This window comes from Otolemur garnettii, unplaced genomic scaffold (assembly GCF_000181295.1).
Source record: "Otolemur garnettii isolate 467f Iridium unplaced genomic scaffold, OtoGar3 scaffold00244, whole genome shotgun sequence".
Lineage (NCBI taxonomy): Eukaryota > Metazoa > Chordata > Mammalia > Primates > Galagidae > Otolemur > Otolemur garnettii.
The window spans coordinates 1,248,159-1,262,172 of record NW_003852639.1 but is presented as its reverse complement, the minus strand read 5'-3'; the positions used below and the strand labels follow the sequence as shown (position 1 = coordinate 1,262,172).

General features: G+C 45.9%; 1 protein-coding gene and 1 pseudogene across 2 annotated transcripts in view; one reads left to right on the top strand and one right to left on the bottom strand.

Moving 5' to 3' along the window:
- Positions 1 to 4,157, top strand: part of GATAD2B (GATA zinc finger domain containing 2B) — a 119,442-nt gene extending 115,285 nt beyond the window's left edge. Inside the window, exons 7-9 of the mRNA XM_012813001.2 lie at positions 840 to 950; positions 1,121 to 1,238; positions 2,030 to 4,157. Of these exons, the coding sequence (XP_012668455.1) occupies positions 840 to 950; positions 1,121 to 1,238; positions 2,030 to 2,163 (363 nt within the window). The 3' untranslated portion in view covers positions 2,164 to 4,157. The remainder of the gene's footprint in view (positions 1 to 839; positions 951 to 1,120; positions 1,239 to 2,029) is intronic.
- Positions 4,158 to 11,784: 7,627 nt separating this feature from the next.
- LOC100955196 lies at positions 11,785 to 12,248 on the bottom strand (annotated as a pseudogene). The gene has a single exon (XR_001161813.2). The product of XR_001161813.2 is annotated as a galectin-1 pseudogene (transcript).
- Positions 12,249 to 14,014: the final 1,766 nt, after the last annotated feature.

The following is a 14,014-nucleotide window of genomic DNA, read 5'->3' as shown; positions in this document are numbered from 1 at the left end:
GCCTGTGGTCCCAGCTACTTGGGAGGTGGAGGCAAGAGACTCGCTTGAGCCCAGGAGTTGGAGGTTCCTGTGAGCTGTGATGCTATGGCACTCTACCCAGGGGGACAGCTTGAGGCTCTGTCTCAAAAAAATAAATAAATAAATAAATAAAGCAAGTTGGCTCCTTATATTCAAGTGTACCCACCCCACTAAAATCTTTTCCATATCTCTCCCAACTAGCAGACAGCATTAGTGATAAGACCTCTGGTGGGAGGGGCGCCCATAGCTCAGTGGTTATGGTGCCACCCACATGCTCTGGGGCTGGCCGGTTTGAACCCGGCCTGGGCCTGCTAAACAAAAAAAAAATGGCTGGTCATTGTGGTGGGTGCCTATAGTCCCCGCTACTCGGGAGGCTGAGGCAAGAGAATCGTTAAAGCCCAAGAGTTTGAGGTTGCTGTGACACTACAGCATTCTACTGAGGCCGACATAGTGTCTCAATTTAAAAAACAAGGAAAACTCCAGTGTTCTGGTTAGGAGATTGGATGCTGGCTCAGGGCCTGTGGCTCAAATGGCTAAGGCGCCAGCCACATATACCTAAGGTGGCGGGTTCGAATCCAACCTGGACCCGCTAAACAACAATGACGGCTGCAACCAAAAAATAGCCGGGCATTGTGGCGGGCACCTGTGGTCCCAGCTACTTGGGAGGCTGAGGCAGGAGGCTTGCTTGAGCCCAGGAGTTGGAGGTTGCTGTGAGCTGTGAAGCCATAGCACTCTACCCAGGGGGACAGCTTGAGGTTCTGTCTCAAAAAAAAGGAGATTGGATGCTGTCTTGCCCAACCTAATCTGATGACTTCCAATAGGAAATTGAACAGCGACTACAGCAGCAGGCAGCCCTCTCCCCCACCACGGCTCCAGCTGTGTCCAGTGTCAGTAAACAAGAGAACATCATGAGACATCATACACTTCGGCAGGTGAGGAACTTTTTGTCAGACCCTAATTTCTCTCAAGAGTTTATCATCCATTTATCTCAATTTGTCCTTTCCTTCTTGGGAAGTCATAGTGCTCTTCTGTACCACCACATCTTTGACTCCCTTTAACCTTCCATCATAGCAGAGTTGTATGATTTTTCTGATCATTTCAGGCTCCACAGCCCCAGAGCAGTCTCCAGCGTGGCATACCCACATCTGCTCGCTCCATGCTTTCAAACTTCGCACAGGCACCCCAACTGTCTGTGCCAGGTGGCCTCCTTGGTATGCCAGGTAAGAAGAGTTGAGCTGAAAGCTTTCTTCACGAATCCTGTTAGTACACAGTTCTTTAGCAGCCCTTTCAGATTGATTGTCCCTTCCTTTGCTTTCTGTTCTTTCTAGGGCGTACTCCCTCACTGTTTGTTATTCAGCAGCTTATTAAATTCATACTATATGCCAGCCACGTCACACAAGGATTGTGATAGCAAAAATGACATAGTCCCTCCCATTATAAAAATACATAAATTAGGAGTGGCACCTGTGGCTCAAAAGGGTAGGGCACTGGTCCCATATGCCAGAGGTGGGGGGTTCAAACCCAGCCCCGGCCAAAAACTGCAAAAAAAAAAAACACATAAATTAAATACATAAATTTGAATTTAATGTGCCTTCCGTGGGCCTGTGGTTATTGATCTTTTTGGGCCAGTACAGCAGGGTCACCTTGTCCTGTTTGAATAATTCAGGGACGCTCCTCCATAATTAGCAGTCCCAAAATCAAAGCATATTCAATGATTCCATCTTTCTGTCTTATTCATTTTCCTCACCACTGTCTACTTGTCTCTCACTATACTATTAGGACCATGTTCATCACTCCTGGTGGGATTGAAATTTCAAGCAGACCCCTTTTCCAATGCTTGGGAGTAGGAATAGATAATTGCTATTGAAATAAAGCTAGCTAAGTCTAGGCAGATGCAGGCAAATTCTAGTTTTCCTTCCCACTTGCCAATTCTGCAGCCCAATGGTAATATGGAAGGGAATGTCATTTCCTCTATTAATACCTGCACTCTACTTTTGTCTCCTGGGTCTAGGTGTCAACATTGCATACTTGAATACTGGCATCGGAGGACACAAAGCCCCCAGTTTGGCAGACCGACAGCGTGAATACCTTTTAGACATGATCCCTCCCCGGTCTATATCGCAGTCCATTAGTGGACAGAAATAACGCCTGTTCCACTTGTACTGCCCCAACCTTGAATCCTTTCCCTCTTTCCTCTCCCGTTCCCCCAACTTCCATCGCATGCAGTGCCTGTACTGGTGCCTACCATACACGGAAAGAAAAACAGAAGACAAAAAAATAGAAATCAACAAGAAAACACACGCCCTGCCCCACCACCTCCCCTTTGTCTCACACTGCTGCGATCTGTTCTTCTGCCACTCTCTCTTCTCTCTTCAATTTTAACAGTGAGGTGGATCTCTACCTCTGATAGAGGTCAGAATGAGGTCCTGGGGAGAATCTAAGCCCTCCAATGTGTGTTTCTAAAGTTTGTTTTATTCTAGAATTACTGTCATTTTTAATAATGTTATGTGTCTTCCCTTTGTTCAGTGAATGGTTAAACCTTCCTTCTGCCCCAGTCTTTTTCTTTTCTTTGCTTTCTTCCTTCTTCCCCTGATAAACACAGATGATATTCAGTTCAATGATAAGAGCATTGCAGATTGCAGTAGGGACCCCAACTGCCAAGTGGAACATGACTGGGAGTATTAGGGGCAGATGTTTCAAATTCACTTAACGGGGGGTGGGGGGGGTAGCATCACATAAGGAGGAACAGCACTGCAACTGCAGGTGTTCTGGAAAGTTTGGGAGGCAGTGTTTAGTATCAAAGTTGGGCTCTAAGAATGAAGGGAAAGAGCCTGGAGGGAGAAGCTTTAAAACTCAACCACCCTGGAATTTACCCATGGAGGAAGGCAAGATGATGATGAGCAGAATGGTGAGCCAGGGAAGACAGACCAGGTTCTGCCTTCTAGATGTGGGGGGAGGGAGTAAGATTGGTCTCTTGACCCCCATGGGGACACAGGAGTCTATTCCAGGCCAACTTAGCTTGAAATTATTTTATTTTCTTTGTAAAGTTCTTCCTCACCCTATCCCCTTTTTTACCCCCTTTTAAAAATTCTAATCTATCCCCTCTAGTCATAGCCCCATCTATAGTATAGAGGAATGGCTGTTCCCAGGCTGTTTGCCAGGTACCTAAAAGTTAGAATAGGCATGAATAGAAGAAGGGATTTCTCTCCCAACAATTGAGATTTTTCACATTTGTCTTTCCCTTCATCCTCCTCCCAGGAGTCAAGGATAAAGCACTTAATCAGCTTGGAGTCCTGCCCCAATTCTGCTGCACTGAACACAGAACCAGCTGTGCAAAACTAGACAGCTCGTGTCACAACCAGCTTAGGACCTCTGCTATACAAGCAGTTGTCATTTCCACCACCACCACCACCCCAGAATTCTATTAATTTTGCTTTTTCTTTTCTTTTTTTAGTGCTACTAATGCAGAGAATGAATTGAATTGTGCAATGTTGCAGTTCTGGGGACTGGGGAGGTTAGCATCCCATTTGCCCACACTGGGGGGGGGAAGGGCCCAGGGCTGTTTTTGAGGTAAGGGAAAGCCCTTACAGGTGTGGGGCCTCTGCACTCCTTAGTGTACCCCACCTGCCTCTCTAGCTCTAGGAGCTGCCAGAGTACATAGATATTCTCAGCAGAGAGGTATGAGGAGTTTAGTATTTTGCCCTTGAAAGCCACCTGAGGAATTTTCCCCATTTTTATTTTTTAAAATTAAATAACTTTTTTTAAAGAAGGCACTTTTAAAATTAACACACACACACAAACTGCACATCTTCCCTATAAAATTTAGGGGTGGGAGAAGGAGCTAAAATCAGGCTCAGTTCCCCCATTCCAGCCCTACTCCTTACACCCCCACGCCACTGTGGGTGATTATACTGGCCCTACGGGCCTTCCTGGCTTTTTTTTTCCCTTCCTTCCTTTTCTGAAGTTCATTGAGCACTTAATAAAGGAGCAGAGATACAGCCAGTGTCTGGGCTCCCCCAGTGGCGAAATTATCTGGAAGATAGATGCTAGTCACAGGTAGTGATCGGGTCTTTTCAAGTATTTTTCTGGGGAATGTGGTACCCCTGACTGTAAGTGGTGGGAGAGGGGAGGGGGGGTTAATGGAACTGGGTTTGGGATTATTTTAAAATTATATATATATATATATATAAAGATATATTCTTACATTTTTTCTTTGCCCTCTGTGCTTTGAAAGCACTAGGTAAATGGTTTGGTTTTGCTTTCCTCTCTTCCACAAAATTGGAAGTTGGGGGGGGGTTAATCTTTTCCCTATAAATCATCTTGCCTTGTGGCATGTCTGTCTCCCCTTTCCTCCCCACCTTCATGATGAAGTGCCATTTTTGTTATGTCTCCCTCCCCTAGCTCAGTGGTGCCCAGAGGTACAAGGTGCCCAAGTTTGTCAGTTGAGATTAAAAGTAAGAAACAGAGAATGTGCAATACCGTCTGGCTGGGGGCTATCCCTGCCCTGAGCTGAGTCCCTTCCCTGGAAGCAGACCACCTTGATTGGGGTTTGGAAGTAAGATAGGAGGAGATGGGGAATGATGGGAAGGAAAGCCCATGGTCCAGGCCACAGGGGAGAAGGTGGGGGTTTCTGTTTTTATCCCCTCAGGGTCAGTTACGCAGAAGCTGCTTGCTGGCTAGCATAGTTCTGTGACCCTTTTTCAATTGCTGAGGTTTGATTTCTTACCTGTCCTCATTTTCATACCTTTCCTAGGGCTTAGTGGTGGAGGTGAGGCTTCCCTAATCATGGTAAAGTATTAGCCTTCCACCTCCTCCCTTTCCTCCCTCTCTCTCCTTGGTTCTCTATTTTTTCATCACTGATTGCCTTGTGTCCCTCCAAGTCTATTTCTACTGTCCATCCCCAGGCCTTGGGCTCTGTAGACACTAAACTTCATGCCCTAAGATTTGGAGGGAAGCCCCTCTGTTTAGAGAGTTGTCCTTTACCACTGGGACTCTGAAGTTCAAGGTATTAATAGAATGAGGATCTTGCCAGTTCTTCCTGGCTTCCTCCTTCCCCAGAGGCACTAAAAGTAATAGTTTGTGGACAGTGTCTTCCTTCTGAGAAGCTTGAAAACAGGAGGGTTATTAGGCTTAGCTAAAACTGGGGGAGAGAGGTTCTTTGTTTTATTTTTTTGTCATTTGACCACATTATCTGGACTCCCTCCATCTCTGGAATAAGTATTTCCCCACATTTTTGGATATATGTATGGTAGATAATTTTTTTTTTAAAGACAGATAAATGTTTTCCTGCTTTGGTTACCTTTCCTTTCCCCTTTAAAAGGAATTAGCTATAGAACTGCTTTGTAAAGATGCTTCTTGATATTTTACTTTTGTTCCTTTTCCCCAACCATTCCCTTTTCTCCCTACTTCTCCAGAAGGCATAACCCTTCTCTCCACACCCCTACCCCCAGCCCAACCCTAGGCTCCCTTCCCCCTTCCATCAAGACCTTCTTTAGCTTATGATATTTGCTGCCGAGATGTTATAACAAGGACTCATTCGTGTATATAAGCTATTTCTTGATCCATTTAAAAGGAATTGTACATTGTGTAGAAAAAAAAAACCTGAAAAAGAGAAAAAAAAGCCCTAGCCATGGATATTGTGAAACTGTGTTAATGTCATTTTGTAATGTGCCCGTTTGTGTATGATCCGTGCAAAAGGGTTTCTGGGGAAGGGGAGGGGGTAGGGAGGCAGGGATGTGGAGGGTGGTTAGGGGAGTGGGCCGGGCCCAGCACACTGAGACTGGCAGCTGCTCCAACCCCATCCCTCCTTAGAGATGCCACCTCCCCCACTACCCACCCCTAATTTGTGCCTTGCCTCCCCACCCTGGAGTAGTTCCTCCGGGTCACCAGCACTGCCTTGGCAGAGCCCACTCCCTACCCTAACCTGCCCATCCTCCCTGCACCCCAGCATTAGGTTGATACTGTGGGGGAAGTGCTGGGGGGTGGGAGGTAGCCGAGGAATGGGGCAGTTCCTGGGGGCATCGAAACCAAGTATTATTATGAATTGTAATTGTATTTGCACTGTTTTTTTTCCCTCTGATTGCATCAGCATATATACAATATACCTATATAACAAAATTCAGTGTCAAGCTTTCTTATGCAGGGGATTTCCCCCATCCTACTACCCCCATCCACCAGAAAGAAAGAACTTAGTCACATGGGCCTTTGAGGGTGGACTGTAGGGGAAATATAAAGGATTTCAGTCAGTCATCCTAAAGGGGTTTCATATAGTGAGAGCCCATGTGCACAGTTTTAGGCTGTGTAAACAGGTGAGGTTGGGCTCCTGGTTCCAGCACAAAGCAGGTGGGGGCTGCTAACATCTACAAATCTAATTTGCTTTGTGTGTGAAGTAAGGGAAATGATCTGGCAACCAAGTATGAAATTTAGTGTTGCTTTCTCACCTGCAAAAACAAAAAAATACCTTGAGATGAGGGAAGTGTTGGCTTAAAAACCAGGGAGGTCCCTTACTGATATCCTTGATTTGGTAGAGGTAGCAGAGTGACACCCAAGACATTGGTTAGACCAGTGGCATCTTTGCCCTTATGCCTTAAGGGTGGTTGTGGTTGACCAATGTATGCTCCAGGTTGGTGCTCTACTTACTTATTCACTGTATGAGCTACGTGACGTGGGACTTGCCCCATCTTAGCGCTAAGATATCTTGTCTCCTTTCCACAGATAACTGAACCTCCTAAAGGCAGCTCTTTTAGTCTCCTTCAGGGGCCCAGTTTCCCCCCAGCCTGGGCTGAGAAAACCCATTCTCTTAAGGTTCTTAGTTGGTAAAGCCTGGAGAGGATACAGGAGGATGGGTGAGGCCCTGGTAAAGTGGAAGGATAGATTGGGGTTGGAGGGTGGGGAGCAGGGAGGTAGGATGGGATTGACCTTCCCTGAATAGGGTGGGTGGGAGGGGAATAAGACCCTTTTGCACAACTCTCTTTAAGTTTCCTTTAAAAAAAAAAAAAAACTCATTCTAATTTTCTGCATCGTGTTTGGGAAATAAAAAAACTAAGACCAATAGAAACTGGTTTTCAAAAAGGCAAATACACTCCCATCTGTTTCAGATGCTGCTGAGCATTTCAGCAGTGACAGATTCAAATAATAAGCTAATTTTTGGAGAAAGGATTAAAAGAAAAAAAACTTTGTAATATTTATCACTTGCAAGATATGTTTAATAAAGAAAGGAATGGTTTCTAAACTTCCTGTGGCTTGTGCTTTAGTCAATGGTGGGGGTGGGGTGGCAGTTCGGTGAGAAAAATTTAGAGGCAATTGAGCTATGGTAGTATTCTCTATAGTCCAGCCTTGGGATTCCTTTGGTTGGTACCCTTCTCTTTGTGGTCATTACTTAAAGCCCTTACCTTCTGTGTTCTTGTTCCTTTCCACCTCTAGCTGGAGCCTGTGTTTGAAAGCCATAGTAACCTTGTGACTTAAGGTCTAGAGCAGTGGTTCTCAACCTTCCTAATGCTGCAACCCTTTAATACAGTTCCTGTGGGTTGAGACCCACAGATTGACAACCGCTGGTCTAGAGCACCGTGGGAAGGGGGCTAGGCCTCCACTCTCCACGGGAGAGGTGTCCTGCCTTTCCTGGGAAGTGTTCCTAGGGTCTAATGACAGAATACTCTCTAAAAGCTGATTTTTCCAGATGGTGCCTTCTAATAGGAGTTCACACTGCTCTGCTCTTAGCAAGCTGCAGAGGGTAGTTCCCTAACAGTGCATGAAGCATCCCCTGAGATACTCGGAACTGCTCTGTCATCACCCACCTCATCCAAGTTCAAAAAAGAACATTAAGCAGATCCTAATTTATTTTTTTCCATTTTGGTCATTTTTTTCCAACAAAGGACTTAGACCAAAGAGGAGTGTCATTTCCCCAAGGACTTGAAGTCTAGAGCTGTCCTGAGCACCGTGCTTTCTGCCACATTAGTTCCAGCTGCTTCCACACCTTGTGCAGAAGGGAGCTGTTGAGGGCCAGGGCCCAGCCCTACTGGAGTCATGACTGGTACTAGCATTACTCTGTAAAAGCACAGAGGAGACAATGTTTGGGGGCCCCTAATCCCTGGGCTTTCCTTCCCCCAAGACCCTTCCCTTTTTTTGGCATAGTACTGGAGAGCTCTGAAAGGAGAGGCTGATTGAGGGAATGGCTGGGGCTTTGGCTTTAGGTCCTAACAGCTGGACAAGGAGGATCTAGGGGGTCCTGGGTCCCATAGGCTGGCAGCAGGAGTAGTGAGAAAGAAGTATTCTTTGGACCCCTAGAATTGAGGGAGGGAGATAGGGTGCTCCACAACCTCTGTGTTCATTCTACAAAAGGGACCCAAGACTGCCAAAATCCTCTTTCAAAAATAAACATCAGGTCAGGAGGGATTCCCCCTGGAGAGGGGCTAAATGATTTAGACCTGGGAAGTGGGAGATAGCTATCTGGTTGCTCGGAGAAGAAGCTCATGTGAGCTTAGATATTCAAGACTGATTGCTGGGAGAAGGGGGACAAGGAACTTGGTACCTACCCACCACTCAGACCACAAGAAATGTAGGCTGCCTGTCAGTGGGCATAAGAAGATAAACAGATTTTAGACTTGAGGCATTCAGAGTGTGAGATGGAGGTGGTAATAGAACCTGTAACCCTGCTGCCCCTTCTTGGGGAGAGCTCTTAGAGCTATGTATCTTTGGGTGGGTTTGCATTTGGATTAAGGGATGGGTATACTGGAGTAAGAGGCAGGAGTAACTGGGTCAGAGGTAATCCTCAGTTGAGTTTGGTTAGTTTGAGGTTATTTGGTATGTTGGGAGGAAAGAATAATTCTTACATTTTGTGAGGTTGTGAGAGGAGCTGAGACCATGGTCTCTACTCCCCCTCTTCATCTGACCAGCCCTGCCTCTCCTTGGAGAGGGGCTGGGGGGCTTTTATTTCTTTTCTGACTCTGGGTAACAGGGAAAGGTGAGGTAGATTTTTTGGTGGGTCCAGAGTTGGTAGCATCTGGGAGGGAGCCAACTTGGAGGGCCTTTGGTGAAGGGTGGCTGTTCCATGGTCAACTGAGGATGAAGGAAAAGGTGAAGCCTCTGTCCCAAAGCCCAAACACACCCCTTTCCCCACTAACTCCTTGTCACATGCAGCCCCCTCACCTAGGTAATGAGTTCAGTCTTCTCCCTTGCCTTCTTTCCACTTGAGCCTGGCCTCCATGGCCCACAGCTCTATCCAAGGCAGTATGAGGCACTGCTCAGCATTCTTGGGACCCTTGGGTGCAGAGGAGGCTGCCCAGATAGGAAGGGTCAGCACCATGGCCCTCTGTGGGACCTCCCCTTCCTTGCTATCAGTCCCAGCCCTTCACCCTGATATACATCCCCAGGAATGGAGAGATGGGCCCCTTGCTTGTATCACTCAATGCCAAGATACTGGTTCTGGCCCACTCTGCCACCTCCATCCTCTGCCTGGAGAACCCCAATCCTCTCTGTCCTGCTTATGTAGCCCACCAGGCCTCCTACTCCTGGTACCACACAGCTTGGAAAAGAGCAGGCTCCTCCTTTCATTGTCTTGTTTTCTTTTTCTGTTTTGGGTTTCTTTGTTTGTTTTTTTGAGATAGTCTCACTTTGTTGCCCCTGGTAGAGTGCTATGGTGTCACAGCTCACAGCAACCTCAAACACTTGGGCTTCTCTTGCCTCAGCCTCCCAAGTAGCTGGGATTACAGGCGCCCGCCACAACCCCGGCTATTTTTTTGTTGTAGTTGTCATTGTTTAGCAGGCCCAGGCTGGGTTGGAACCTGCCAGCCTGATGTATATGGTTATGACGCCCTAACCACTGGGCTACAGGCACCAAGCCAGCGTTGTCTTGCTTTTGCTTTGGTGAGACAGAGTCTCACTCTGTTGCCCAAGCTAAGTGCCCTGGCATCAGCCTAGCTCAAACTCCTGGTGTTGCAGGAAAATGGCAAATTAAAACATAAGACACTTACACCCACAATATACAGGAAGTAACCTTTAATTGCCAGTGAGAACTCAGGTGCCTCAAGGTGTGAAATGCTGAGTTCCAAGGAAGAGTTTTTTCTAGGCTCTTTTATAGCCTTTTGTTTTTATTCAGTTCAATATCAGCTATAGGTGTTAGAAACCAGGGAAATCAATATATAACCACCTCCACAATCATACAAACCGCAAAACATAACTATAGTCCATAAAGTAGGAGGGAAGAGGAGAAAGAGGAGACAGGGGTGGGGAGAGGGGATATGGGAGAAGGGAGGGTATTGGGGGGACCTCACCTAATATGCATGATGCAATGGTACATTTCAAAACGATTAAGAAATGAGTATAATTGTGATGGATGTGTTACTTGGTTCAATGTAAACATTTCACGTTGTATATCAAAGCAGTACCCTGAACCCCATAAATGCATCAATGTACAAGGTTATGATTTAATAAAAAATAATTATTTTAAAAAGGCATATCTGAAGGGTACAGGAAAAAAAAAGAAACCAGGGTATTGTTATTAGTTAAAGAGTTTTTTTCAAGGTTATTTCAGCTCAGTGTAAGGTTTGTCCTGATCTTTGGAGAAGTCTTTCTGCACCTCCCTGCTGCTTTCTCTGGATCACTGAAAAGTGTGAGATTTATTTCTTCTTCTCATTCCCCCCTTTGAGACACCATCAATCAGGAATGGGGTCTCATTCATTATTGATATCTATGGCTACTTGGTAATATTGTTGAGCCAGGAACACTTTGCCTGCGTTCTCTTTTATTACTATTGCAGAGACTATGCCTTTGAACAAAGATAGGTAATAAGGGGCCGTGCCTGTGGCTCAAGGAGTAGGGCCCCGGGCTCCATATGCCAAGGGTGGCAAGTTCAAACCTAGCCCCAGCAAAAAGAAAAAAAAAAAAAGGTAATAAGCAAGGTAAAAGCAAATATCTTCCAACTATAAAAAGAAAACCTGTAATCATAATTTTAAATCCTATTTTCACATCACACTTTGTCTTTTCAGTTTAAAAGCATAAACTGGAGGCCGGGTGCAGTGGCTCACACCTGTAATCCCAGCACTCTGGGAGGCCAAGGCAAGTGGATCACCTGAGCTCATGGGTTCTAGACCAGCCTGAGCAAGAGCAAGACCCCTGTCTCTAAAAAAAATATAGCCAAGCGTTGTGGCAGGTGGAGGCTGAGGCAAGAGAATCACTTGAGCCCAAGAATTTGAGGTTGCTGTGAGATGTGACACCATGGCACTCTACCAGGAGCAACAAAGTGAGACTCTGTCTCAAATAAATAAAACTGGAAAACTTGGGTGGTACCTGTGGCTCAAAAGAGTAGGGAGCCTGCCCCAAATGCTGGAGGTGGCGGGTTCAAACACAGCCCTGGCCAAAAACTTCAAAAAAGAAAAAAAAAGGAAAACTTAACAGCTCTTTAGTCTCTAGGGGCAGTAGGAAGAAGGTTTGATCATGCCTATTATACAACTCCCGTACCATCCCTCAGGAAGTTTAATGTAGGTTCAGTGTCCACAGATTTACTAGAGACCTGAGGGTACTGCCCAGTTAATGCCGATCCCTGGATAGTCCTAAGCAACTTTGAGCTTTGGGAATCTACTCAGGTGGTTTAGTTCAGTTATGTCCTTTCTCCACCAGGTAGTACTGTTGGTGCTTTCACTATATATTTTTAGGCCTAGACATGACAGCTTCCCCACAGGGTCAGTGAAGCTATTTCCTGCTCAGGCTAAACCAGAGCATTGACCTATGATGGACGTTTTTATTTATTTATTTATTTATTTATTTATTTTCTGGTTCAGGAAGAGCAGAGGCAGCTGCCTTTATTAGAGGTCATGGGCCAGCTGACTTCAATCAAAGGCCACACACTTGATCTTGAAGTCACCATCAGCTGCCATGTAGTTGATGGCCTCCAGGTTGAGGCGGTTAGGGAACTTGAATGTGTAACCATCTGCCAGCTTGACGGTCAGGTTGGCCTGTTCAAAGCTGATGCACAGCTCCACGGCACTTCCAGGCTGGAAGGGAAAGGCAGCCTCCCGCTGCTCAGCCCCCCAGGCCCCGCTGTCCTTGCTAATGTACACGATAGTATTGGCCTCCCTGTGCGTATCAAAGCGAGGGTTGAAATGAAGGCACAGGTTGTTGCTGTCTTTGCCCAGGTTCAGCACAAAGCTCTTGGCGTCGGGGGCCACCTCGCCCCATACTCTGAGGCACTCCCCAGGTTTGAGATTCAGGTTGCTGGCGACCAGACCACAAGCCATAATTGAAGCCGGAGGATGTTCAGGACCGGTGCACCAGCCGTCTGAAGACTCCACTTGCATGATGGACGTTTTTAGTATCCAGAAGCTTACTCCCACTGTGCGCTTATAGTGAGTAATGTTAGGAGTAGGATCGGAGGGAACCACTGGCTTCCCAGGGCCATTTGCTGCTCATCCTTGTCCCACCACAGACAAAGCAAGATATTTAAAGACTGAGCAATGTTTTCTTTTCCTTTTTTTGAGACAGAGTCTCACTTTGTCACCCTTGGTAGAGTGCTCTGGTGTCACAGCTCACAGCAACCTCAAACTCTTGGTCTTAAGCCATTCCCTTGCCTCAGCCTCCCATGTAGCTGGGACTACAGGCACCCACTACAGCACCCAGCTATTTTTATTTTTTGGCTATAGTTGTCATGGTTATTTAGCAGGCCAGGGCTGGATTCGAACCCACCATTTCTGGTGTATGTGGCTGCCCTAGCCACTGAGCTACAGGTGCTGAGCCTTAAGCAATGTTTTCTGCCAGGTGGAGGAATAAAATTTTAGCTTTAGGAGGAATATTTGGAGCAGGTTGTTGTAATTCATCATAGAAAGCCTGGTACATAGACTTTGAGTTTCTTTTGCTTATTTTAATTTCAACTGCTATACCTACGATAGGGTCTCTTCTATGTACATTTATTCTCAACATAAGGCTTTCACCTTTTGCCCATCTAGGATCAGAAGGGTTGGTTATATTTAGTAACAGTGGATAATAATTTCCCCAGTTACAACTAGGGGAGGCTTACTATCTAATGGGTAACAATTTCCAGGGATACAAGGTGAAAGAGCTTCTCCATTTATTAAATGTATTGTCACTGGGATGAATCCATGTGGATTTGAGACCACATGGCCATACTATTCAAGGTCAGTGCACACACCCTGTACAGGTGCCTGATCTGTGTCATATGTACTTATCTCTTTTAGTATATCTCCTTTCCCAAGATAGATTCATGCATGCCCCCTCAACTGTTACGTTATTAAAAACGTGACATGCATCAAAGGTTAGTAATACTTGTTTAGGTATTCCTTCTGTTATTACTCGGGTTATTGTCTTTCTAGGGATATCAGTATACCACATAGCAAATTCAGTCTGCTCTGGGGGTTCAGAAGGATTGTAGGAAACAGCAGGTCCCTGGAGGACACACATATCTGATATTGGGGTTATTATATATGCAAATTCTTTCAGGCTTTCCTGTATATTCATAATAAGCATAAACCAATAACACAGTTTTGATAGTTTGTCTGGTTTGGGTTACCTCTTGGATACATTTTTCACAACCTTCACCATGTCTTACACCTAAGATTAAAGAAGAACGGTGGGAACGTCCAAAGCAAAGAATCCCACGCTGCTGCTGCTCATCCTCAAGCTTTTGCCGTGTGTAGACCAGTCAGCTCCCGGCATGGGACTGCGGCAGGGCTGTAGTCTGTTTCCTCAAGGTTAAGTGGTGGGGATGCTCCTGGGTGTCATTGGACTGTCCACTCCCCATTGCTGGCTGGTTTCATATGTGAGCAATGTATCCAGGCAGGAATTCCATCCACCTTCACTACTGTTGGTGTGGACAAGATCACTAAGTAGGGGCCTTTTCATCATGGTTTCAGCGGGCTCAGGCTCCAATCTTTATTTTTGTATTTTATTTTATTTATTTATTAATTTATTTTGAGAAAGAGCCTCAAGCTATTTCCCTGGGTAGAGTGCTGTGGTGTCACAGCTCACAGCAACCTCCAACTCCTGGGCT